The sequence below is a fragment of the Molossus molossus genome, unplaced genomic scaffold, assembly GCF_014108415.1.
Source record: "Molossus molossus isolate mMolMol1 unplaced genomic scaffold, mMolMol1.p scaffold_m16_p_1, whole genome shotgun sequence".
In the NCBI taxonomy this organism is placed as follows: Eukaryota; Metazoa; Chordata; class Mammalia; order Chiroptera; family Molossidae; genus Molossus; species Molossus molossus.
The window spans coordinates 228506007-228533885 of record NW_023425344.1 but is presented as its reverse complement, the minus strand read 5'-3'; the positions used below and the strand labels follow the sequence as shown (position 1 = coordinate 228533885).

The 27879-nt window shown below is 41.3% G+C and overlaps 1 protein-coding gene across 1 annotated transcript in view; it reads right to left on the bottom strand.

Moving 5' to 3' along the window:
• The window catches only part of TTLL5 (tubulin tyrosine ligase like 5), a 289229-nt gene that overhangs the window by 75700 nt on the left and 185650 nt on the right, over positions 1-27879 (bottom strand). Inside the window, exon 31 of the mRNA XM_036262547.1 lies at positions 9669-9864. Within this exon, the coding sequence (XP_036118440.1) occupies positions 9669-9864 (196 nt within the window). The remainder of the gene's footprint in view (positions 1-9668; positions 9865-27879) is intronic.

Here is a 27879-nt window from a genome sequence, read left to right as displayed (position 1 = left end):
AGACATTTATGACTTTGGTTGTCCTTTGGTTGTCCATGCTAACAATCGACACAGATATTCTTTTAATCATTTTATCATATTACTTATTCTTTCTACTGTTCTCACATCTCTCTCTAGCAATTGTGAACAAATTAAATCGCATATATTATTTGATTGTCTAAGAATAGTAGTAAAAAGGTAGCTAATTGCCCTGGCCGGTTTGGCTCAGCGGTTAGAGGGTTGGCCTGTGGTCCGGAGAGACCCGGGTTCAGTTCCCGCTAAGGGCATGTACCTCAGTTGCAGTTTGTCCCTGGCCCTGGTTGGGTTGTGTGGGTGGCAGCCACTTGATGCCCCTTTCACGTCGATATTTCTCTCTCTCTCCCTCCCACTCTATCTGAACAAAAAATGGAAAAATGTCCTCGGGTGAGGATAAAAAAAAAAAGGTAGCTAATTAATACTTTATGAGCCTTGAACTTCTTCTAAAACATCTTCAATATAATTTTAACTAATTTTTGCTTCTGGCACAGAGGGTTTAACTAAAACCCCCAAGTTGAATGATAATGCCATGTATAGTTATGGCTCCAAGTAATACAGAATATAATAGATATTTGCACACATGTTTACTGAAGCTTTATTTACAATAGCTAAGATGTAGAAGCAATCTAAATGCCTGCTGACAGACGAGTGGAGAAAGACAATGTACATGCCTACAACAGAATATTATTCAACCTTTAAAAAAGAAATCCTGTCACTTGCAACAAGATGGATGAACCTTCAGGACATAATGCTCAATGAAATAAGCCAATCACAAAAAGACAAATACCGCATGATCCCACTTACATAAGATATCCAAAGTAATCAAACTCACAGAAACACACAGTAGAAGGTGGTTGCCAGAGGCTGAGGGGAGGGGGATATGGGAATTTGTTCAATGAGTATAGAGTTTCAGTCATGCAAGATGAATAATCATAGTGTGTTGTACAATAATGTGCATATAGTTAACAATACTGTACATGTAAAAACTAAGAGGGTAAATTTATGCTATATGTTTTCGTTACAATGAAACAAAAAGTAATACTTAACAACAAGACCAATGAACCTTTATTGAGCTTTACCATGGGTCAGCACTGCTCTAAGCACTTTATATGTTATCATTTAATCCTCCCAAGCATTTCAGGTAGGTCCCATCATGTCTTCACACACAGAGTAAGAAACCAATGCACGGAAGGTTCCGTAATTTGCCCCGATCACCCGGTTAATGAGTAGTAAGCTGGGATCCACACCCATGGAAGAGTCGGACTCAGAGCCCCACTGCCCTATACTGCCTTCCGCATTTATGCTATGCCGACTTCCTTTTAAATTAAATTCATTGAAATAAAACCCCTTCCAAAGAAAATCTAAAAATATGTCCAATTTTCATCAGATGCATTTAGAAGACAGAAATTTCACTTTCTTTACTCCAAGAAGAAAAGGTTGAAAAAAATGTGTAAGCAAGTCTTCATCACTTATTTTAAAAGTTACAGTATGTATGTATGCATATGAAAGTAACCTCAAAAAGATTAGTCATGACCCGACTGATAATTCAATTGGTGAAAAAAAGATAATTAATAGTCTAATTTTCAATTATCTTTTTGGATATATCCTTTATTTGCTAGTAATTTTAGGAAATTATTTATATATCAGGGCCCTTGTTCCCCTCATAATACGTCTGTGTCTTACACCTCCTGATTAGTAAAATGAAATAATTAGACAAATCTCTAAGTTCCCTTACAACTTTAAATTCAGAGTTTATAAATATCTAATTTGTCTCTGTTTTCAAATGTATACTTTGTTTCAGGTTGGCTTACTGTGTATCTTCCACAGTCCAGTCTTACATTCATTAAACTTGTTCCCATGGCTGCATCCATCTCAGGTGGATGGGGTTCTTCATGGTTAAAGGTGAGGCCTTTCATCATTTCACAAAGCTACTGCTGTAAGTCCCTTACATGCCCACAGACAAAGAGATACAAACCACAGGTCACAGAGTGAGGGAGGAAACGAACTTGTCACTAGGCAGCTGTAGTAAAACCACATTTTAAGAATATACAACAAACAAGATTCATCCCAAGGTGAACAGTTGAACAGTTACCTTTTGATGTACCCACAACTAAGCAGAGTTCTGAATTTTGATTCATTATGCAGGCCCTTTCTCTTGCATTTGTGCATATGAGTGTCTGGTGGCAGCAGCGGCGGCAGCAGCAGCAGCAGCAATAAAATTAGAATGCCTATGTGACTGATGATAAATGTGTAAAACAAGAAGCAAATGAACAGTCACTTCTACCAAGAGGAGGATGGTAGAGTGAAAAGGGCTTTGTGAGCCTGGGACCTGGTTTGACTATTATCTCTGCAGTTAGCTAGCTGTGCAACCTTGCATAAGCTACTTCAACGCTGGGAGCATCCATTTCCTCATCAGTGGACTGAAGATAAATACTACATCTAACACTCGGGAGGCACTCACTATACGTCCATTTCCCTGCCCTCACCTTCCTCCCGCTAAGATTCCAGAAGGACAGGACTCTAGCCGCAGCTCAGAAAACAACCTGGTGGAAAACAGGGGACTTCTGTTACTATTAGTAATGAATCAGCATAATGAACTGATGTCTGTATTGTAATAATGCACTGAGAATTAGATTTATAAGGTACTGAAAAAGCAAGCATACTACTCATCAGGCTCAGGCACCATCTGTACTATTCACATTTGCAGGCCCTTGCCATATTTCCTGGTAGAGTTCTCAAAAACACCTATCATAGAAATAAAATTAAAATAGTATGACCAGTAAAAATAGCAGACTGAAAGGCCAAACAATGCAATATATAGATGGTATATTATAGAATTATACAATTGAAACCTATATAATTTTATTAACCAATGTCACCCCAATAAATTTAACAAAATTTTTAAAAAGGCCAAAGTGATCGTTGAAGAGATAATTCCTGTCATTAATAACAACTCACATAAGTGCTCAATCTCCCAAGTTCTAGAATATACTTTAGGATATTGCACGACCCCGTAGTCCCTTACCCTATTACTGAATAATACAAGGAAGGGTCAAGTATGGGCATTTCTAAGAGTTGTAAACTGGGGAACACCTTCTTAAGACATTTCATTATGAACCTTTGGTAAATGGAATAATGTCTAGGTCTGAGTTTACAAATGTTTAAGTAAACCTTTTCTTTTGTGACACTACATAGTTAAAGTACCTGAGAAGAACTTTTCAAATACAGTTTTATAGGTGTCAATAAGTGCTTGTTGAATATATGAACTGCAGCTTAAAATTTATGTAATAATACATATGGCTACTATTTATTGAATGCCTTAAGATATTGTCAGAAAGGTGGCATAGAGCATGGGAGCCCGAGTTTGGATGCTGGAGGCTGACACACCTAGGTTCAAATACTGGCTCTTCCATTTGTGACTTATATGACCCTAATAAAGTTACATAAATGATGCTGTTTTTCCATCTATAAAAGGGGGCTAATAAAAAGGCAGTTGTGGCCCTGGCCGGTTTGGCTCAGCAGTTAGAGTGTTGGTCTGTGGTCTGGAGAGACCCGGGTTCAGTTCCCACTAAGGGCACGTACCTTGGTTGCAGTTTGTCCCCTGCCCTGGTTGGGTTGTGCAGGAGGCAGCCACTCGATGTGTCCCTTTCATGTCGGTTCAGTTCCCACTAAGGGCACGGACCTCGGTTGCAGTTTGTCCCTGGCCCTGGTTGGGTTGTGCAGGAGGCAGCCACTCGATGTGTCCCTTTCATGTCGATGTTTCTCTCTCTCTTTCTCTTTCTTCCTCCCTCCCTCCCTTCCTCCCTCCCTCCCTCCCTCCCTCCCACTCTATCTGAACAAAAAATGGAAAAAATGTCCTCGGGTGAGGATAAAAAAAAAAAAAGGCAGTTGTGAGGATTCAATGCAAGAATAGAAATAGAAATAAAATAATCTGGTTCGGTGCTTCACACACAGTAATGTCCTGAAGATCATAACCCTCATGATAACCTACAGGAAGGTACATGTTATCATCTCCAGCTTAGAGATAAGCAAACGGAGGCTCATAGAGGTTTGAATAACCTGTCCCAGGTCACGGGCTAGACAGGGCTAAGATTTACACTGAGGATTACCTGACTCCAAAGCTTGCCCAGCATGCCTGTTTTAAACAACTGAATGTAGTTTTACATGTATTATTTCACGTACTTTCAATGTGTTCATATGAGGTAAGAAGAAGAAAAGAGTTTGATTTGGCAAAATCTACTATATCAAATAGTTCTAGGAAAATTAATCATTATTGTCATCGTTGTCTAGAAACTAAGTGTTATATGAGTTCCTGATAAAGGTCAAAAGGAAAAACAAAATAGAACAAAAAACCCAACCCAACCCAAACCAAACTAAACCAAAACAACAAAGCAGCAGTAGGCCCTGACACGCAGGTCAACCTACTGCAGGAACTGAAGCACACAGGCCGAAGCCCACTCCCTTGTGCACAGACCCCTTCCAACCTTCCTCTCAAGCGCTCTGTTGGAAAAAACGCAGGACTCCCCCCGCACAGCGAGTCTGTTTGCTTGCTCTTTGTGCCATGCTGAGGAGCTAGCACGTTACTGCTGGCTGCCTAGAAAAGCCAGGTGCCTGCTGAATTTCTCTTTCTGTCCCCTCCCCCACAACACAAACACACAGCAGCTGAAGGCTTGGAGAAACAGTCTTCATTCCACCAGGGGGGCAGAATTTTTCTAGACACATGCAATGAACTTTTAGGAGCAGAATAACAAGACTTGGCTGGGTTTATATGGGAATCCTTTCCACACCTGTGGGTATGTGCATGTGTGTGCACATGCACACGCAAGCACACACACACACCATTAACGAAAAGCTCGTTACAAATGGCACTCAAGATGTTACTAGCACACCGAAAGACACCTCGACATCCACACTGAGTTGCCCCCCCCACCCTACTTGCTATAGAAACATCAGTCTCTGTTGCCCCTCAGTCTCTGTTGCCCCTTCGGTTAGTCTGGTACAACTGGGCATAGTGGGAAGGGGGAAGGTCAAGGACAGATGGAGTGGAAGGATGAGAGGAATTTAGGATGCACAGTTTTCTCCTGCCTTGAGTTACTTTACTATGTTAAGAAGTCTACTAAAAATTAAAGGGCTTTGGGAACCAGTAAATAATTAAAATCTCCCTCTCTAACTTTGTTGTTCGGCAGTTCTGCCTTGGCCATCAAAATGTCCCTAATTTTTCTGCTTTTTTTTTTTTTTTTTTCAGTCTGGATGAGGCAGAGAAGAGTGGGAGGGAAAACAGAGGGGGGCTGGGAGCAGGAGTCTAACAAAGGATCACTTTAACAGAAACTACTGAGTAATCGCTCTGTCCCGGGCCAAGAATAACATCAGCTCAATGTCGGCAATTAGAATCAGGTCAGTCGGCCTCCCAGCCAGTGAAGCCCTCCTCACAGACCCCAGCATGGAGGGCTACTCATGCTGATGTCACCAGCAGTCAACTGTTGCTGAAGAAAGGCCCGAGACTCAGCTGAAAGAAAAGTTCTTAACCTTCTTCTTCAGGGGCAGGAAGCCAGTATGAGAAGGAAGTGAAAAGCAACGAGGGAAACGGGAGAGGAGACACACACAGGGACATGTCAGCACCTAACAGTCATTTTCCCATCCCTAGGCTATCAAGATTCTGCAGTTTCCCCAACCACCACAACACTCATTTTAAATGAATTAATATATATAAAGCACCTGAATAGTGCTTGGACCACAGTAAGTGCTTATTAAGTGTTGGCTATTATTACTAAAACACAGAGGGAAATGTGTCCCATTACTTATCTCTTGTCCACTATGAAACTGAATCCTGGGAGCAGTGGTTGCTGAGCACAATGTACCCTGATAAGAAGACTGAGCAAGGAGGTTTTCAAGTTTGGAGTGAGAAGGATAGGAACAAAGTTCCTATAAAAAATGATTGCCGAAATTTTATAAGGGCAACATTAGGTTTTAACGTATCCAGTCTCCCTTCCAAAGGACAAAAAACAAATAACAAAGAGGAGACATTTCTCATCTCTTTCCCTCTAGCTCAGTGGTTCTTAACTTTCCTCATGCCGCGACATTAGGAACTTCCTAATACAGTTCCTCATGTTGTGGTGACCCCAACCATAAAATCATTTTTGTTGCTACTTCATAACTGTAATTTTGCTACTGTTATATCTTAAGTGACCCCTGTGAAAGGGTCGTTCAACTCCCAAAGGGGTCATGACCCATAGGTTGAGAACCGATGCTCTAGCCCATGAGGCTCAACTTGGGATGCCCAGAAGAGCAGCATTAATATCACCTGGAAACTTAGAAACTGAAATAAGTGAGGCCCATCCCATATTTACTGAATCATAAATGGATCGGGGAAGCAATTGGTGTTTTACTAGGCCCTCCAAGGGGTTCTGTTGCTCAAAACTAGGGTCCTACAAATGAGGGCTTGTGGGCCAAATAGAGCTTGCTGCCTGTTTTTGTAAATAAAGTTTTATTGGAAAACAGCCACATTCATTCATTTACATATTGTCCGTGGCTGTTTTCATTCTACCATGGCAGAGTTGAATAGTTGCCACAGAGACCCTACTTATGGCCTCCAAGTCTAAAATATGGTCTAAAATATTTACTCTATGGTATTTACAGAATAAGCTTGCTGACCTCTGCTCTGACTTAGAACGTCTTTTTAAACAAACAAACAAAAAACTGCTGGTTTTACCCATCAATGTGCAAAAGCTCATAGTTTCAATCTTGTCTTTTGTTTATTATGCTGTCTATCAAATGAACTGGATCACACTTATTTCTTTGCACCTCTGTCCCCGGAAACCTTTGCCAAAGGCTCTGGGTGACTTTCCTCTCCCATGCCCATGTTACAGAACCAGTTTTTAGTAGGGGTAGATTGAATGCATGACCATTTCTAGATCTGATAGGCTAGACAGAAATGAAGATCAAAGCCTACTCCATATGAATTGTTAAAGATGAGCATTTCCAAACTCATTGGCTTGAATTAGAGTGGGCCTTCTTGAAATGAATACCATTGATAAGTTGGCTGGCTATGTGCAGAAAAGGATGGAGAATTTCCTCTGCACATAATGCAAGACAGGCTGCCAAGATCTTTCCCAGAACATCTTTAGGAGATCACTATGAAAAGCACTGCCCATGTACATAATTAATATACAGTAATATGATATATAATATAATATGACATATAATATAATAGAAAAAAAATAAATTTAATGTCCTGTTCCATTAACAGGTCTCTCTTGTGGATGAATGCTAGATAAATCAGATTTCAATTCTTCCCACTGCTCTTAAACAGGCAATTAACCAAACTGTTGGTTATATCAAAGGCTATCTATACCTAGGAAAATGAATCCAAAGCAATAAGAAGTTCATCAGAGAAACCATCTCTATTCTAAAGGTTAATCCAAGGTCAGAAATACAGGACATATTGAGAATGCAAACCACACTTCAGTCAACAATTTAGTGGTAATTAAAATGGTCAGGTCTAGCACAATCACAAGGTAACCTAAAAACAGAGACTTAAATCTAGTTGGGTTTTGTTCTTTTGTGAGTGATTCTTGCCCCTTAAAATAAAGTGCCCTAAGTTACTAAATATCCTTAACGTTAGAACATTTAATATCTTATTTGCTATTTTATTAGTTACAAACTCTTCAAGCTAATAGAATTTAGTCTCTTTAGCTCTCTCCCACAGTCCCAGAACTTTACCCTTCCTCATTTTTACTGAAGTAAAACTTTGGATTAGAAGAACTGGGGGAAGAAATAAAATGACGTTATAAACATACATGAAAGTGTGATGAATGATTTTCTGTTCTCTCTCCAGGTGACACCAGATAACTCCCTTCCTGGGAGTTCTGAGTCCTCTCTAAGACAAATATTCTGACAGAATCTAAAAAACATATTTTCCATATACTTCATAGCTCAGTGAAACTAAACCAATATAATCCTCAGTGGGGAAAAAAATCCACACAAGAATAGTAATACTCTGAATTTTCAAAGGAATGTGAGTTGCTGGAAATTAATCAAAAGAATGAGAAGGACTTATAAATGAAGCAGTTTCTAAAAGCGAACATCAGCAAAACTCTGTCTCTCTCTTCAAAACTGAAATGCCTTGCAAGCACCTCCTTTTTTTTTTTTTGAGAATCACCTAGCATTTCAAGGTATGGAAGCATTAAAAATGACAAGGGACCAACTATCTAGGTATGTTAGGCCACAGATCACACTCACATAAGAGAAATAAGGCTATGACACCTCCACTCTCTCGCATCTTATTCAGTTGGCATTCTCAAGTACTTTGAATGATGTTGGACTTCAGAAGTTAAAAGAACTTCTAAAAATGTATACAGATTAAAAAAATATCAAAGATACAGGTTTATATCTACAATTGTGAAAATGCAAACTGGCTTAAATGCCTCCACTACCCCTTAGACTTTCTGAAAAAGAAATTTTCTACCTGACAAAGGGCAGTGTGGTGATCAAAATGAGATGCTGTATTACAGATTTTCCAGACCAGAAGTCTGGATATTTCTCTAGTAAAAACAACACAACGAACTATTATCACATATGAAGATGGTCAAGTGATGAATGATATTGAAATAACAAAATATGTCTGAACGTGGACAGCGAAGATAAGTAAAGATAGAAAGCATAGTGATCATTGTTTTATTTAGAAGAAAAAATTTTGGTAAATGCTGCCTTAGTCTAAGAGTGGATATTAATTTTGCACAAACTAATGCACACTACGTTTTTATAAGAAAGAGCAAATGTCAAATAATTAAGCTGATTTAAGACATTTCTTCATATAACCAAATATCAGGGAAGCTCACACAGTCAATACTGATTCAGCCAAATAGAACATGTGGAACATGGTAACTGATTCTAATGATAATCCTGAATCATAAAGAAAAATTTAACTCTTCATGGCCTGACATTTTCACGAAGTCATCCCTTCTCTGTAACTGGGGCCATACCAATACACAAGTGCAAAATATTTAGATAGCTCCCTCATCCATATACTCAAAAAGAGTTTCCTTCATTTTATAGACTGTGAGTAGGGAATCAATATTTCACTAGAGCAGTAGCTCCATGACAGCAAGGATTTTAGAGTATATTGTTATATTTTTGTGTACATTGTTTTGAGCACAAACTATCAAACCAGAAGACCAACAACTTAACTTATACCCATTTTCTACAAGAACCTGAAAGCGATTTATTCACTGAAAATCTTGATAGGTCATGAAGGGTTAACGTGTTTATGTAAACAAAGTCTATAAAGGCAAGGACAGAGTACATTTAGAAAAAATTCCTTAAAATGCTAGCTTCTAGGTATATAAGAATTAGACCCTTTGGGAAATTACTAAACTATGATCATACAACAGGAAGGGTAAATACTGCAATACAGACTTTTGTGGGGAAACATTCATATGGAAGAAAGAATGTCAAAACCGGTTCAGCGTCACTTTACGGCAAAGCTTCGAAACATTTCTTCCCTGAGAGCAGAGTCACCAAGAACCATACAGGCCATGGTGTGTGTTGGCAAACATTTGGTAAACTGTATTCCTACATTTTCCCATTGACCTTATTATTGCTTTTACCAACAGAAGGAAGATATTAGCACTTGGAAAAGTCTTATCTTGAATTACCTGATGCCGGGCTCGACTCTGGTCCAGAAGTTGCCGGGACTGAAGTTTTTGTTGTTCAAGCTGCTGCAGGGCAAAATGGAGCTGGTAACTGCCGGCTGTGGGGTGATACTTGTGCTGGGGGACCACCCCTGTAGCCTTGCTGTACGCGTTGTTCTCTACCTCTCCCTCCCAGGCAAAGCCACCTGTTTGGAGGCCCCTAAAGGGAAAAGAAAGCAGATTTCTTAGGGTGGTTGTGTGAACAAGCTACAGGAGAGAAACAGCTCAGGTGTTTTTTCTTTACAGAACTAAACACAGTTTGAATTACAAATCTGTTTGTGTGATAAATGATCTGACTCGCCCACTAAAATGTAGCCCCATGAACACAAAGGCAGAGTCTGCTCTGCTCTCCGTTCTCTTCACCGCTCTTATGAGGCCTGGCACATGGCCAGTGCTCGATAAATATCTGTCCAATGTTAAATAATTAAAACAGCAATTTCACTTCCCTGTGGTCGCCACAAGGACCTCTAAGAGGAGCCCAGAGAGCCTCAATACAGGGTAGGAGGTTATTTTATTTAATTTATTTTTTATCCTCACCCGAGGATATTTTTCTATTTTTTGTACAGATAGAGTGGGAGGGAGAGAGAGGAAGTGAGAGAGAGAGAGAAACATCGACATGAAGGGACACATCGAGTGGCTGCCACCCGCACGACCAATCAGGGCCGGGGACAAACTGCAACTGAAGTACGCGCCCTCAGCGGGAACCGAACCCGGGTCTCTCCGGACCGCAGGCCGACGCTCTAACCCCTGAGCCAAACTGGCCAGGGCAGGGTAGGAGGTTATTTTAATGTAGGAATAAAGGTGCAGTCATCTTCTCTAACATCAACTTCAAAAGTATAGGAGTGAGCCCTGGCTCAGCAGTTAAGGCGTCGGCCTGCGGTCCTGAGAGACCCGGGTTCGGTTCCCGCTAAGGGCGCGTACCTCGGTTGCAGTTTGTCCCCGGCTCTGGTCAGTCGTGCGGGTGAAAGCCACTCGATGTGTCCCTTTCACCTCTCTCTCTCTCTCTCTCTCTCTCTCTCTCTCTCTCTCTCTGTTCCTCTCTCTCCCTCCCACTCTACCTGAACAAAAAATGGAAAAATGTTCTCAGGTGAGGATTAAAAAAAAAAAAAAAAAGTATAGGAGTGAATCATACAGAATTCTTGGTTTTTTAAACCACCGATTGTGAACTATCTCAATCTTTTGAGCATATATTCTCAGCATGGGATGAAATAACTGGTGTGAGAAGATAAATTTGCCTCACAGGGTCTTCTTCAGTCAGCTGACATTTAGCCTGAACACAGGGGGAAGGTAAATGGCCTGTGGCCTTTTGGACTGTTTAGTACCTATACTATGCTATTTGTTAAAAACTATCTTCCGTGCCCAAATTCTAAAATTTTAGATTCTGCTGCCTTGTCTGTGTACATCTGAGTCAAAGTCTTCACAACTACAGGTATAAATCCCCATTTATACCACGTAACACCCATTAGGATGGCTATTATTAAAAAGAAAACAAATGGAAAATAAAACGTGCTGGCGAGCGTGTGGGGAAACAGGAACTCTCGGCACTGCTGGTGGAAATGTAAAATAGTGCGGCTGCTGTGGAAAACACTCGGGTGGTTCCTCAAGAAGCTAAGAACAAAAACACCATGTGATCCAGCAATTCCACTCCTAGGCATATATCCTAAAGAACTAAAAGCAGGGACTCAGGTGCTTGTACATAGCAGCATTCTTCACAATAGCCAAAAAGTGAAAACAACTCAACTGCCATCAACAAAATGTGATATATACATACAATGGAATATTATTTAGCCTTAAAAGGGAAGGACTTTCTGATACATGCTACAACATGAATGAACTCTGCAGACATGCTAAGTGAAGTAAGTCACAAAGGGAGAAATACTGTATGATTTCACTTATATGAGGTACTTAGAATAGTCAAATTCAGAGACAAGGTAGAATGGTGGTTGCCTGGGGATGGGGAGACAGAGGAATGAGGACCTATTGTTTAACAGATACTTAGTTTGGAATGATGAGACTGTTCTGAAAATGGATGGTAGTAGTGGTTGCAAGACACTGTGAATGTACTATATGACTCTGAACTGTCCACTTAAGAATGATAAATTTTGGCCCTGGCCGGTTTGGCTCAGAGGTGAGAGCGTCAGCCTGTGGTCCAGAGAGACCCGGGTTCAGTTCCCGCTAAGGGCATGTACCTCAGTTGCAGTTTGTCCCCGGCCCTGATTGGGTCGTGTGGGTGGCAGCCACTCAATGTGTCCCTTTCACGTTGATGTTTCTCTCTCTCTCTCTCTTCCTCTCTCTCCCTCCTGCTCTATCTGAACAAAAAATTTAAAAAAAATGTCCTCGGGTGAGGATAAAAAAAAAAACAAACTTAAAAAAAAAAAAAAAAGAATGGCCCTGGCCAGTTTGGCTCAGCGGTTAGAGCGTCGACCTGTGGTCCGGAGAGACCCGGGTTCGGTTCCCGCTAAGGGCGTGTACTTCGGTTGCAGTTTGTCCCCGGCCCTGGTTGGTCGTGCGGGTGGCAGCCACTCGATGTGTCCCTTCACGTCGATATTTCTCTCTCTCTCTCTCCCTTCCTCTCTCTCCCTCCCACTCTATCTGCACAAAAAATGAAAAAATATCCTTGGGTGAGGAAAAAAAAAAAAAAAAAAGATAAATTTTGGGAGAGAACCAAGATAGTGACAGAGTAGGTGGATGTCATACTCACCTCCTCTCAGGACCAAACTGGAATTACAACTAAAATAGAGAGCAAACAACCTGAATAACCAACTGAAGACTAGCTGAAGAGAAGTCTGAGAAGCAAGGACTTACAGAAGAAGCCACACACTGCAGGAAGGGGGGGGAGGGATGCGAGAAGGGCTGGCCAGCTCCCATAGGCCGCATTGGAGATTTCACAGGACTATCTCAGCTGCAAAGGTTCCCACTGAGAAGCATGAGCACCAGCTCAGAGCACCAGAGCTGGGAAGAGGAACCCACATAACATCTGGCTGTGAAAATCAGCAGGGATTCTGCCCACCAGGGAGAGGCGAGAGTCTGCTAGAGACACAGGCACCCTCTTAAAGGGCCAACGTACAAAATCTCGTTTGCAACCACTCACCCAGACGGAGGGTTGAGTAGACTAGAGTCACATGAGGAGAGATTGGGGCTTGTGGCTCTGGAGAGAGAGCTAAAGGGATAGCCACCAGGACACCTGTGCTGAGTCACTCTCCCACACCGAGACACCATCTTTCTTGGATGTAGCACTCCCTTCCATTCAGCATCAGCTGGGGGAAAAGCAACAGCTTCACCCTCTGAACTCCCTGTCACCCCACCCTGCAGAGCTTGCATCCTTCTGAGGAGTCAGCTGCCTGACCCAGGATGTCGAGGTCTGGGAAGACTCAGGGGTGTCAGTGACGACTCAGGGGTGTCAGTGACTGAGCTGTGAACCTGACTGGTTCCTCCCATTCATGGTAGATCCGCTAGCCCCACTCTCCCAGCTTCCAGTGGCCCCATCCTCGACTCCTGGCAGATCCGCCCTTCCAAAGTCAGGGCAGAATCTGGGACAGCCTGAGTTGTGTGGCTCAAGGATGTGGTCATTTTATCCTCACATGCTCAAGAAGTGTCAAGCCCTCTCTTCACACAGCTAAATCTTGGTCTGTTTGGGCCTGATAAACTAGGATGGCCTAACCCTGACAACCCGCCCCACCACAAAGATGTGTGAGCACCCAGTGGGTAGCCTCTAGACTTGGTTTTCCCTGGGACATTTGCTGAATGGCCTCAGACCCAGCACTTGTACCAACTTTGAAACTGCATCAATTTGGTGAACACTACTGACCCCTATCTGGTGACTCACTGAGAACCTACTAAATGCAACTTGAATACCACCAGAGGCTTTCAGTGACTGAGCCTAATAGGCAGCCAACAGGCCGAGGCAGGCGGGGTGAATCTTGTGGCGCCTTGGAACTTTTGCTGACCTACCCCAGGGCCTGGAGCTGGTAAAAGCTGGCCTTTGTGTGCAGCTTGTTCCTTCCACACACACCCAGGCCCAAAAGAAACGGGCAGAAACTGTGGATTCCTTTACAGCTCTTAACAGGTTGCCCAGGACCCGTCACAGGCAGTGTCTGACAATGGCCTGCACCAGAGTCCCTCCCAAGAGGCCCCAGAACCACCACACTCAGTAGCCAGCTTCAGACGACATTAGAGCAGAATCCAATCAGCTTCACAAGTGGCATATCCAAAAAGGGATCTCAGCAGGCACCAGACTCTGCTGAGGCGAATTGTGCTTCATGTGGTCAGCACCTGCACAGCAGCTCATTAACTGAAGTACAGGTTGATCTTTACAGTCAGCCAGCATGTGGGTTGAACCCAAGCACAAACAGGCCAATAGAAACCCACATAAGGGACATTCCTGGAGCACCCAGCTGAGATGATCAAGGAGACTGCACAACTGGGTTCCACGGGACACCTACTACATAAGGCCACCCTCTAAGACCGGAGGTCAGCAGATCTAGCTAATACATGGAAACAAACACAAAAAGGCAGCCAAAATGGGGAGACAAAGAAACATGACTCAAATGAAAGAATAGGAGAAATCTCCAGAAAAAGAGCAAAATGAAATGGAGGCAAGCAATTTACCAGATATAGAGTTCAAAATGGTTATAAGGATGCTCGAGAAACTTAGTCAGAACTTCACCAAAGAGATTGCAAGCATAAAAAAGGACAAAGAAACCATAAAAAAGAACCAGTCAGAAATGAATAATATACTATCTGAAATGAAGACTATGCTAGAAAAGAGCAACAAAAGATGGTGGCAGGCAGGACCGGAGGGAGGGTGAGTGTGTAAAAGAGTGAGCCAGTGTGTGAGAGAGCGTGAGTGGATGTGAGGGTGGACGACCACACTCATGCAGTGCAGAGACGCGGAGCAGAAGTTCCTGTGCTGTGGATGGGAACAGCCGGTTACCCGGGTAGCAGCTCTTCAGGGCACTGCTCCCTGCGCTGCAGGGAAGCCCTACCATTTTGGAAGACCTCAGGTCCTCCCTGGGAGGAGGCAGTGGGAGCAGCTAGGGCCCAGCGACCTGAGCCCACCAGTGCACCTGGCACCATTGGACCAGTGGACACCCTGTGTCAACACAGACCAGTGTATAGTAGTGGAGCTGCCAAGGTGCTGGTTGCGGAAGCCGCAGACTGCCAGGAGCCCAGCACCATCCCCCACAGTAGCAGCCGGATCAGAGTCGAGATATACCCGCAGCAACAGAAGCTGGGGAGCAGACATCCATCCCCAGGCAACAGAAGCACAGACCAGCAGCTGAGACCCATCCCCAATAACTACTGCAAAGGCTGAGCAGGAGTTGAGCCCCACGGGGCAGCAGCACTCCCCAGCTGCCAGCAGCGGGACCTGGGGCTCCACAGAGGCCTGTGCAACCCTCAGCAACCCACAAGAGCGGTGGGAAGCTGGAGTCTGAGAGGGACTGGTGCAATCCAGCTGCCCGCCTGCGGGACCTGCAGGGTGCAGGGGCACCAGAGAGGACTGTAGGACTCAGCTGCGCACAACGTAGGCATAGAGCCAGGTCTCCAAAGGGACTGTGTGATTCAGTTACCCACAGGACCTGTGGGGTGCTCAGACACCCAGAGAGGCCTGTGTGACCCAGCAGCCCACAAGATAGGCCTAAAGCCAGGTCTCCAAAGGGACTGTGCGATTCAGCTGCCCATGGGACCTGCGGGGTGCTGGGGCACCGGAGAGGCCTGTACCACCCAGCTGCCCGCAACATAGGTGTGGAGCCTGGTCTCCAAAGGGACTGAGCAATCCAGCTGCCTGCGGGACCTGCGGGGTGCTGGGGCACCAGAGAGGCCTGTGCGACCCAGATACCCACAAGATAGGTGTGCACTCAAGTCTCCAAAGGGACTGTGTGATCCAGCTGACCATGGTACGGGCAGGGAGCGTGGCTCCAACAGGGCCTGAGCAATAGAGCTACAGGTGGCACCAGCGACCAGCTGGGCACATAGCTCCAGAGGGTCCCACGTGATCCAGCAGCAGCACCTACCAGGATACACCAATACCAGCCCCCAGTAGTCAATCCTCCAGGATCCACAGCAGGCAAGAGGAGACATGCAACAAAACAGTCTGGGAGGCACAGCAGCTTTATTTGATATACAGTGAGCTGCATACACATCCAAACATCCCTCAGTGGGTCTAGAGCTACCAGATGGCTAAAATGGGGCGACAAAGAAACAACACCCAAAGGAAAGAAAAAGATGAATCACCAGAAAAGGAACTACAGGAAATGGAAGATAGCAACTTGTCAGATAAAGAATTCAAAGCAATGATTTTAAGAATGCTCAAACGATTTGGTGAGAACTACAAGCAAATTAATAAGAATTATGAAGAGCTCACTGAGAAATATTTCAGCTTAAAAAAAGAGGTAGAAGCTATGCATAAAGAGGTAGAAGTGATGCATAAAAATCAAGAGGAAATAAAGAATGACATAGCCGTTACAAAAAAATACCTTAGAAGGGTTTAATAGATTAGAAGAAGCTGAAGATTGAATCAGCAACTTAGAAGACAAGGTAGAGAAAAACACTCTAAACACTCAAATAGAGCAGCAGATGGAAAAAAAAAATTAAAAAGCAGGAGGAAAGTTTAAGGGAGCTGTGGGACAACACAAAACATAACAACATTTGCATTATAGGGATATCGGAAGGAGAAGAATCATAGAAAGGTATAGAGAACCTGTTTGAAAAAATAATGACAGAAAACTTCCCTCAACTGGTGAAGGAAAAAGTCATACAAGTCCAGGAAACACAGAGAGTCCCAAGCAATATGAGCCCAGAAGACCCACAGCTAGACACATCATAATGAAAATGGCAAACATTGAAGACAAAGAAAGAATCTTAGAAGAAACAAGAGAGAGACAGAAAGTTAACTACAAGGGAGCTCCCATTAGACTGTCAGCTGCTTTCTCAATAGAAACAATGCAGGCCTGAAGGGAGTGGCATGAAGTGTACAAAGTAATGCAAGGTAAAGGTCTGAATCCAAGACTACTCTACCCAGCAAGGCTATCATTCAAAATTGAAGGAGAAATAAAGAGCTTTACGAATAAAAAAAAGCTAAAGGAATTTACTACCACCAAACCAGCACTGCAAGAAATGTTGAAGGGACTGTTGTAAGAAGAAGAAGAAAGAGAGAGAGAGACAGAGAGAGACAGAGAGAGAGACAGAGAGAGAGAAAAAGAGAAAGAGAGAGGAACACAAGCATAAAATGAAAATGGCAACTAATAACTATCTATCAATAATTACCTTAAATGTAAATGGCCTAAATGCTCCAATCAAAAGACATAGGGTAGCTGATTGGATAAGAAAACACAACCCATATATATGCTGTCTACAAGAGACCCACCTCACTGCGAAAGACTCACGGAGGATGAAAGTGAAAGGATGGAAAAAAATTTTCTAAGCAAATGGAAATGAAAAAAAAAGCTGGTGAAGCAATACTCATATCTGACAAGATAGACTTCAAAACAAGGGCCATAATAAGAGACAAAGACGGTCACTACATAATATTAAAAGGAGCAATCCAACAAGAGGATATAACCCTGGTAAACATATATGCATCAAATACGGGAGCACCAAAATAGTCTTCTAGAGGACTTCAAGGGAGAGATCAATAGCAACATGATCAGAGTGGGTGGCTTTAACACGCCACTGACACCACTGGATAGATCTTCTAGACAAAAAATTAACAAGGACATAGAGTCTTAACAAGACAAACTAGATCAGTTGGACTTAATTGATATTTACAGAACATTTCACCCCAGAGCTGCAGAATATACATTCTTCTCAAGTGCACATGGGTCATTCTCAAAGACAGACCACGTGTTAGGACACAAAGCAAGTCTCTACAAATTCAAGAAAACTGAAATCATATCAAGCATCTTCTCAGATCACAGTGGCATAAAACTAGAACTCAATTACAATAAAAACACACAAAAACATTCAAACACTTGGAAGCTAAATAGCATTGTTATTAAACAATGAATGGGTTACTAACGAGATCAAGGAAGAAATTAAAAATTTCTTGGAAACCAATGAAAACAAACACACAACAACACAAAATCTATGGGACACAGCAAAAGCAATCCTGAGAGGGAAGTTCATAGCACTATAGGCCTTCCTCAAGAAACAAGAAAAATTCCTAATGGACTTTCTAACCCTACAACTTAAAGAACTAGAAAATAAACAAAAAGAAAAACCCAGAGCTAGTAGGAGGAAGGAAATAGTAAAGGTCAGAGCAGAAATAAACGACATAGAGACTAAAAAAACAATTCAAAAGATCAATGAAACAAAAAGCTGGTTCTTTGAAGATAAACAAGACTGATGGACCTTTAGACAGACTCACCAAGAAACAAAAAGAGAGAAACCAAATAAACAAAATCAAAAATGAAAAAGAATTTTAACAACTGACACCACAGAAATACACAGGATCATTGAAACATACTATGAACAATTATACGCCAACAAATTGGACAATCTAGGAGAAATGGACAAATTTCTAGAAACATACAGCCTCCCAAAACTGAACTGGGAAGAGAGAGAAAACTTGAACAGACCAAAAACAACAAAGGAAATTGAAGATGTAATCAAGAAACTTCCAGCAAACAAAAGTCCAGGCCCAGATGGCTTCATGGGAGTGTTTTACCGAACATTCAAAGAAGATCTAATACCCATTCTCCTCACACTATTCCAAAAAATCCAAGACAGAACACTTCCAAACTCATTTTATGAGGCCAGCATAATCCTAATTCCAAAACCAGATAAAGATACTACAAAGAAAGAAAACTACAGGCCAATATCCCTGATGAACACAGATGTCAAAATCCTCATCAAAATATTAGCAAATTGGATCCAGCAATACATCAAAAAAATTATTCATCATGACCAAGTAGGTTTCATCTCAGGCAAGCAAGTATGGTACAATATTCACAAATCAATAAATGTGATACAACACATAAACAAAAGGAAAGATAAAAACCATATGATCATATCAATAGATGCTAAAAAAGCATTCGACAAAATCTAGCACCCATTTCTGATAAAAACGCTCAGCAATGTGGGAATAGAAGGATCATATCTCAACATAACAAAGGCCATATATGAGAAACCTAGAGCCAACATCATACTCAGTGGGCAAAAACTAAGTGTTTCCCTTAAGATCAGAAATCCCATTTACCATCGCAGCAAAAAAAAATTAAGATACTTAGGAATAAACTTAACCAAAGAAGTAAAGGACCTCTTCACAGAAAATTACAGGTCATTGAAAAAAGAAATAGAAGAAGATATAAAAAAAAGTGGAAGCATATACCTTGTTCATTGATTGGGAGAATTATTATCATTAAAATGCCCATACTACCCAAAGCAATCTATAGATTCAATGCAATCCCCATCAAAATACCAATGACATATTTCACAAAACTAGAAAAAACACTAAAAGTTCATATGAAACCAAAAAAAAAGACCCCGAATAGCCATAGCAATCTTGAAAAGGAAGAACAAAGTAGGAGGGATCACATTACCAGATACCAGGTCATACTACAAAGCCACTGTAAACAAAACAGCCTGGTACTGGCACAAGAACAGGCAGATAGATAAATGGAATAGAACAGAGAATCCAGAAATTGATCCAAGACAATATACTCAATTAATATTTGACAAAGGTGGCAAGAGCATACAGTGGAGTCATGACATTCTCTTTGATAAATGGTGTTGGAAAAACTGGACAGCTACTTGCAAAGAAATGAAGCTAGACCACCAACTTACACTATACACAAGAATAAACTCAAAATGGATAAAAGACTTAAATGTAACTCGTGAATCCATAAAAATACTATCAGAAAATGTAGGCAACAAAATTTCAGACATCATATGCAGCAGAATTTTCACTGATACATCACCTAAGGCAACAGAAACAAAGGAAAAAATTAGCACATGGGATTACATCAAACTAGAAAGATTCCGCACAGAAAAAGAAACAAACATCAAAATGGAAAGGGAACCCACTATATAGGAGACCATTACTGCCAATGATGCATCAGATAAGCGGTTAATTTCCAAAATATATGGAGTACTCATACAACTCAACAAAAGGAAGACAAAGAACCCAATTAAAAAATGGGCAGAGGACCTAAATAGGTACCTCTCCAAACAGGACATAAAAATGACCAAGAGACATGAAAAAATGCTTAATGTCACTAATCATCAGAGAGATGCAAATTAAAACAACTATGAGGTATCACTTCACATCTGTCAGAATGGCTGCCATCAACAAATCATCAAACAACAAGTGTTGGCAAGGATGTAGAGAAAAGGGGACTCTGGTACACTGCTGGTGGGAATGCAGACTGGTGCAGCCACTATGAAAAACACCATAGTGTTACCTCAAAAAGTTAAAAGTTGAACTGTCATTTGACCCAGTGATCCCACTTTTAGGAATATACCATAGGAAGCCTGAACCACCTATCAGAAAGAATATATGTAGCTCTACGTTCATAGCAGCACTATTTACAATAGCTAAGAAAAAAATTTTTTTTTAAATGCACTGATCGAAAGACACAGGTTAGCAGAACTGATAAGAAAATAAGACCCATATATATGCTGTCTATAAGAGACCTACCTGAGAACAAATTATACACACAGACTCAAAGTAAAGGGATGAAAAAAGTATTTCATGTCAATGGAAATGGAAAAAAAGCTGGAAAAAAAAGCTGAGGTAGCAATATTTACATCTGACAAAATAGACTTCAAAACAAGGGAATAAGAGGCAAAGAAAGGATATGACAATTATAAAGGGATAAATCCAACACAGAATATAACCTGTGTAAACATTTATGCACTGAGCAAGCACCTAAATATATAAAGTGAATCGTGATTGACATAAGGGAACGATCAACAGTAATACAGTCATAGAAGGGAATTTAAAAAACCCACTGAACAGGACTTCTGGTCAAGATGGCGGCATAGGTAAATGCGGTCTCGCGTCCTCCCACAACCACATCAAAGTTACAACTAAACTACAGAACAACCATCATTCAAAACCGCCTGAAATCAAGCTGAATGGAAGTCCTACAACTACGGGATTAAAGCAGCAGCCACATGGAGACTGGTAGGAGGGGCGGAGGCAGATGAGCTGGTCCCACACCCATGTGTGGGGGATAAAAATCAGGAGGACACCTTGGCTGGGAAGGTCCTTTCTGAGGACTGAGGGGTCCCCGTCCTACATGGGTGCCCCGCTCAGGGTTCCAGTGCCAGGAAGAGAAGTCCCCATAACTTCTGGCTGAAAAAACCAGCGGGAACTGAGGCTCAGGGAAGCTGATGCGGCTGGAGCCCCCAGGCAACTCCTCTTAAAGGGCCCGCGGACGGACTTATCAGACTCACTCCCTCTAAGCTTGGAGGGGAGGCTGCTTGAGGGGCGCCAGACATACAGGGAAGAACTGAGCTGTTTAGCATTGGAGCGAGGGCTGGAGAGGGGGCTTTCTCTGGGAAAAATGTGCTGTCAGAGGACTTTGTTCCTTTGGTGAGCCCTTCCCTGGGGCGACAGACAGTCGCCATATCTGAGACTCCAGCAACCTGGCTCACACTGGTAGCCCCGCCCTGGTGATTCCCTGAGGCCCCGCCCCAACCAACTTTCAGGCCCACCCAAGCTGTTGCCAGTTGCTTCACTATAGGATTGGCCTGGCTTGGATCCTGCTTCAGGTGTTCCTAAATTCTTTCAAACAAGTAGCATCTGGTCTCAGATAGCCCCATACCTCTTGTTAAGTAATACACAGAAACAAACACAGGGAGGCAGCCAAAATGAGGATACAAAGAAACAGGTCCCAAATGAAAGAACAGAACAAAACCCCAATAAAAGAACTAAGTGAAATGGAGATAAGCAACCTAACAGATGCTGAGTTCAAAATACTGCTTATAAGGATGCTCAATGAACTTAGTGAGGGCTTCAAGAGCATAAAAAAGGACCAGCCAGAAATGATGGAGGCACAGTTAGAAACAAAGGAGGCATTAGCTGAAATAAAGAATAATTTACACAGATTCAATAGTAGCGTATGTAAATCCAAGAAGCAAACCATTGATTTGGAATATAAGGAAGCAAAAAACGCCCAATCAGAACAGCAAAAAGAAAAAGGAATCCAAAAAAAATGAGGATAGTGTAAGGAGCCTCTGGGACAACTTCAGGCGTGCCAACATTCGCATCTTGGGGGTGCCGGAAGGAGAAGAGAGAGAACAAGAAATTGAAAACCTGTTTGAAACAATAATGGCAGAAATCTTTCCTAACTTGGTGAAGGAAATAGACATACAAGTCCAGGAAGCACAGAGAGTCCCAAACAAGATGAACCCCAAGAGGCCCACACCAAGACACATCATCATCAAAATGCAAAAGGTTTAAGACAAAGAGAGAATCTCCTTTTTTTTTTTTTTTATCCTCACCCGAGGACATTTTTCGATATTTTGTTCAGATAGAATGAGAGGGAGAGAGAGAGAGAGAAACATCGACGTGAAAGAGACACATCGAGTGGCTGCCACCCACACGACCCAACCAGGGCTGGGGACAAACTGCAACCAAGGTACGTGCCCTTAGCGGGAACCGAACCCGGGTCTCTCCGGACCGCAGGCCGACGCTCTAACCGCTGAGCCAAACCGGCCAGGGCCAAAGAGAGAATCTTAAAAGCGGCAAGAGAAAAGCAGTTAGTTACCTACAAGGGAGTTCCCATAAGACTGTCAGCTGATGTCTCAAAAGAAACTTTGCAGGCCAGAAGGGAGTGGCAAAAAAATATTCGGAGTGATGAAAAGCAAGAACCTACAACCAAGACTACTCTATCCTGCAAAGCTGTCATTTAGAATCGATGGCCATATAAAGAGTTTCCCAGACAAGAAAAAGTTAAAGGAGTTCATCACCACCAAACCGTTATTATATGAAATGATAAAGGGTCTTTTTGAAGAAAAAGATAAAATATATGAACAAACCAAATGGCAATGAATACATATCTATCGACAATGGAATCTACAAACAAAATGAACAGGCAGAAAAGAAACATTCTCAAAGATACAGAGAACATTTTGTTGGTTGCCAGATGGGAGGGGGTTGGGGGAATGGGTGAAAAAGGTGAAGGGATTAAGAAGTACAAATTCACTGCTAGACTGACAAACCTCAAAGGCAAAGGGGTTGGGGAGTGGGAAGAAATAAACCAAAGAACTTATATGCATAACCAATGGACACAGACAACAGTGTGGGGAGGAGGGGGTCAATGGGGGAAAAATGAAGAACATCTGTAATACATTCAACAATAAAGATTAAAATAAATAAATATAAATAAATAAAAAACCCACTGACGCCCTGGCCAGTTTTGCTCAGCCGTTAGAGTGTCGGCCCGTGGACCAGAGAGTCCTGGGTTCAGTTCCCACTAAGGGCACGTACCTCGATTGCAGTTTGTCCCCGGCCCCAGTTGGGGTTGTGGGGGTGGCAACCAGTTGATGTGTCTCTCTCATGTCAATGTTTCTCTCTCTCTCTTCTCCCCTCTCTCCTTCCCGCTCTATCTGAAGATAAACGCAAAAATGTCCTCGGGTGAGGATAAAAAAACAAACAAAAAACGCCAGTGACATCAAATGGATAGGTCATCCAGACAGAAAATCAACAATGAAACAATGGCCTTAAAAGACACACTAGATCAGATGGATTTAATTGATATCCTCAAAGCATTTCACTGTAAAGCAGCAGAATATACATTCTTTTCAAATGCACATAGAACATTTTCTAGGTTAGACCACATGTTAGGACAGAAAACAAGTCTCAATAAATTTAAGAAGATTGAAATCATATCAAGCATCTTTCTGGCCATGATGATATGAAACTAGAAATCAGTCACAAGAAAAAAATAGAAAAAAACACACAAATTCATGGAGGCTAAATAACAGGTTACTAAACAATGAATGAGTTAACAATGAGATCAAGGAAGAAATCAAGATACCTTGAAACAAATGAAAGGGAGATCACAACAACCCAAAATCTATGGGACTAAGAGGGAAATTCATAGCATTACAGGCCTAGCTCAAGAAACAAGAAAAATCTCAAATAAACCATCTAACTTTACACTTAAAGGAACTTAAAAAAGATCAAACAAAGCCCAAAGTGAGTAGAAGAAAGAAAATAATGAAGATCAGAGCAGAATTAAACAAAAGTCTAAAAAAATACAAAAGATCAATGAAACAAGAGTTGGTTCTTTGAAAAGATAAACCAGACTCATCAAGAAAAAAAGAGAGAGTACCCAAATAAATAAAATCAGAAACATAAAAGGACAAGTGACAACTGACACCACAGAAATACAAGGATAATAAGAAAATACTATGAACAAGTATATGCCATCAAATTAGACAATCTGGAAAAAATAGATAAATTCCTACATACATACAATCTCCCAAGACTAAATCAAGAACAAACAGAAAATCTGAACAGACTAATAACTACCAACAAAATAGATCAGTAATCAAAAACTCCCAACAAACAAAAGTCCTGGACTGAATAGTTTCACAGGTGAATTTTACCAACCATTCAAAGAAGAACACCTATTCTTCTCAAACTATTCCAAAATATTCAAGAGGAGGGAAGACTCCCAAGCTCCTTTTATATGGCCAGCATTACCCTAATTCCAAAACCAGAGAGATACTAAAAAGAAATCATAAGCCAACATCCCTGATGCTAAAATCCTCAATAAAATACTAGCAAACCATATCCAGAAATACTTTAAAAATATCATACACTATGATCAAGTGGGGTTTATTCTGGGGATGCAAGATATTTGGTACAATACCTGCAAATCAATAAATGTGATACACCACATAGACAAATGAAAGATACAAACCACATGATCATATCAACAGATGCAGAAAAGGCATTTGATAAAATCCAGCACCCATTTATGATAAAAATTCTCAGCAAGGTGGAAATAGAGGGAACATATCTTTTTTTTCTTCATTTTTTTGTTCAGATAGAGTGGGGGGGGGAGAGAGAGAGACATCGACATGAAAGGGACACATCGAGCGGCTGCCACCCTCACAACCAACCAGGGCCGGGGACAAACTGCAACCGAGGTATGCGCCCTTAGCGGGAACCGAACCCGGGTCTCTCTGGACCGCAGGCTGACGCTCTAACCGCTAAGCTAAACCGGCCAGGGCGAGGGAACATATCTTAACGTAATAAAGGCCATATATGACAAATTCATAGCCAACACCATACTCAATGGGCAAAAACTAAGTGTTTCCCTTAAGATCAGAAACAAGACAGGGATGCCCACTTTCACCATTCTTACCCAACACAGTACTGGAAGGCCTAGCCACAGCAATCAGACAAGAAGAAGAAATAAAAGGCATCCAAATCAGAAAGGAAGAAGTAAAACTGTCATTATTTGCAGATGATATGATACTGTATATAGAGAATCCTAAAGATTTCACCCAAAAACTACTAGAACTGATAAATAAATTCAGTAAAGTAGCAGGATACAAAATTAATATCCACGAATTGGTTGCATTTTTATACACCAATAATGAACTATCAGAAAGGGAAATTAAGAAACAACCCCATTTACAATTGCACAGAAAAAACAAAAAACAGCCCTGGCTGGTTTTGCTCAGTGGTTAGAGCGTTGGCCTGCAGATCAAAGGGTTGTGGGTTCAATTCCCAGGCCAGGACACATACCTGGGTTGCAGGTTCTATCTCTGGCCCTGATTGGGGTCACTGGGAAGGCAACCAATGGATGTGTCTCTCTCACATTGATGTTTCTCTCTCTCTCTCTCTCTCTCTTTCTCTCCCTCTCCCTCCCTTCCACTAAAAATCAATGAAAAAATATCCCCAGGTGAGGATTAACAAAAACAAAATAAATAAAAACAATGCCTAGCCAAGGTGGCTCAGTTGGTTGGAACATCATCCTATAAACCTGAAAGGTTGCAGTTTAGATTCTCAGTCAGGATACGTACAAAAGGCAACCAATCAATGTGTCTCTCTCTCTCCCTTCTCTCTCTGAAATCAATAAACATATCCCTAGGGGAAGATTAATCCTCCCCATCACACCCCAAAAAACCCTAGGAATAAATTTAACCAAGGATGTAAAAGTCCTGTAGTACTAGAAAAATTATAAGACATTGAAAAAAGAAATTGAAGAAGATAAAAATAAGTGGAATCATATATCATGTTCATGGGTAGAAAGAATTAACATCATTAAAATGTCCATACTACTGAAAGTAGATATAATCCAATTCCTATCAAGATACCAATAGCATATTTCACAGAACTAGAACATATATCCCAAAAATTTATATGGAACTCCAAATAGCCACAGCAATCTTGAGAAAGAATTACAAAGTTGAAGGAATCCTAATACAAGGCCACTGTAATCAAGACAGTATGGTATTGTCATAAAAAGACATATAGATCAATGGAACAGAATAGAGAGCCCAGGAATAAACCCATGCCTTTATGATAAATTAATACTTGACAAAGGAGGCTAAAACATACAATGGGATAAATACAGTCTATTCAATAAATAGTGTTGGGAAAATTGGACATATATGTGCAAACAAATGAAATTAGACCACCTTCTTAACACCATAGATAAGAATAAACTCAAAACAGATTAAAGACTTAAATGTCAGACTCAAAACCATAAAAATCCTAGAAGAAAATATAGGCAGTAAAATTTTAGACATCTCTTATAGCAATACTTTTTCTGATATATTGCCTCAGGCAAGGGAAACAAAAGAAAAAATAAACAAATGGGACTACATCAAACTAGAAAGTTTTTTCACAGCAAAAGGAACCATTAACAAAATAAAAAGACAACCCACTGAATGTGAGAACGTATTCACCAATGATACATTTGATAAGGGTTTAACATCCAAAATTTATAAAAAAACTTATACAACTCAACACCAAAAAAATAAACAATCCAATTAAAAAATGGGCAAAGGGCCTAAAATACACTTCTCCAAAGAGGACATATAGATGGCCAACAGACATATGAAAAGATGCTCAATGTCACTAATCATTAGAAAAATAAAAATTAAAACCACAATGAGATATCATTTCATACCTGTATGAATGGCTATCATTAATAAATCAACAAACAGTAAGTGTTGAATAGGATGTGGAAAAAAGGGAACCCTCATGCACTGTTGGTGGGAATTCAGACTGGTATAGCCACTGTGGAAAGCAGTATAGAGTCACCTCAAAAAATAAAAAATGGAATTGCTTTATGACCCAGTGATTCCACTTCTAGGAATATATCTGAAGAAACCCAAAACACAAATTCTAAAGAATACATGTACACCTATGTTCATTGCAGTGTTACTTACAATAGCCAAGATTTGGAAGCAGCCCAAGTGCCCATCAGTGGTACATTTACACAATGGAATACTACTTGACCGTAAAAAGGAAATCTTACCTTTTGTGACAGTGTGGATGGACGTGGAAAGCATTATGCTAAGTGAAATAAACTGTCAGAGAAAAACAAGTACCATATGATTTCACTTATATGTGGAATCTAATAATAAAATAAACTAACAAACAAAAATAGAAACAGAGTCATAGCTACAGACTGACAGCTGTCAGAGGGGAGGGAGGTTGGGGATGCTGGGTGAAAAAGGTGAAGGGATTAAGCAAACAAAAAAAACCTTCATGGAGGGTGTCAATGGGAGAAAAAGAAGAAACATCTCTAACAAAAACAAATTAATAAAAATAATTAAAAATAAAACCTAAATACAAAACAAAAACCCTCGTAACACAGACAACAGTATGGTGATTACCAAAGGAAAAGTGGGGGTGGAAGGAGCCAGAAGAGGGTAAATGTAGGATAAATGGAGATGGAAGGAGACTTGACTTGGGTTGGTGAACACATAACACAATGTATAGATGATGCATTATAGAATTATACACCTGAAACCTTTGTAATTTTCTTAACCAATGTCACCCCAATAAACTCAATAAAAATTACAAAAAAGGACCCTGGCCGTTTTGGTTCAGCAGTTAGAGTGTTGGCCTGTGGTCGAGAGAGACCCGGGTTCGGTTCCCACTAAGGGCCCGTACCTTGGTTGCAGTTTGTCCCCGGCCCTGGTTGGGTTGTACGGGTGGCAGCCACTCGATGTGTCCCTTTCACATCGATGTCCCCCC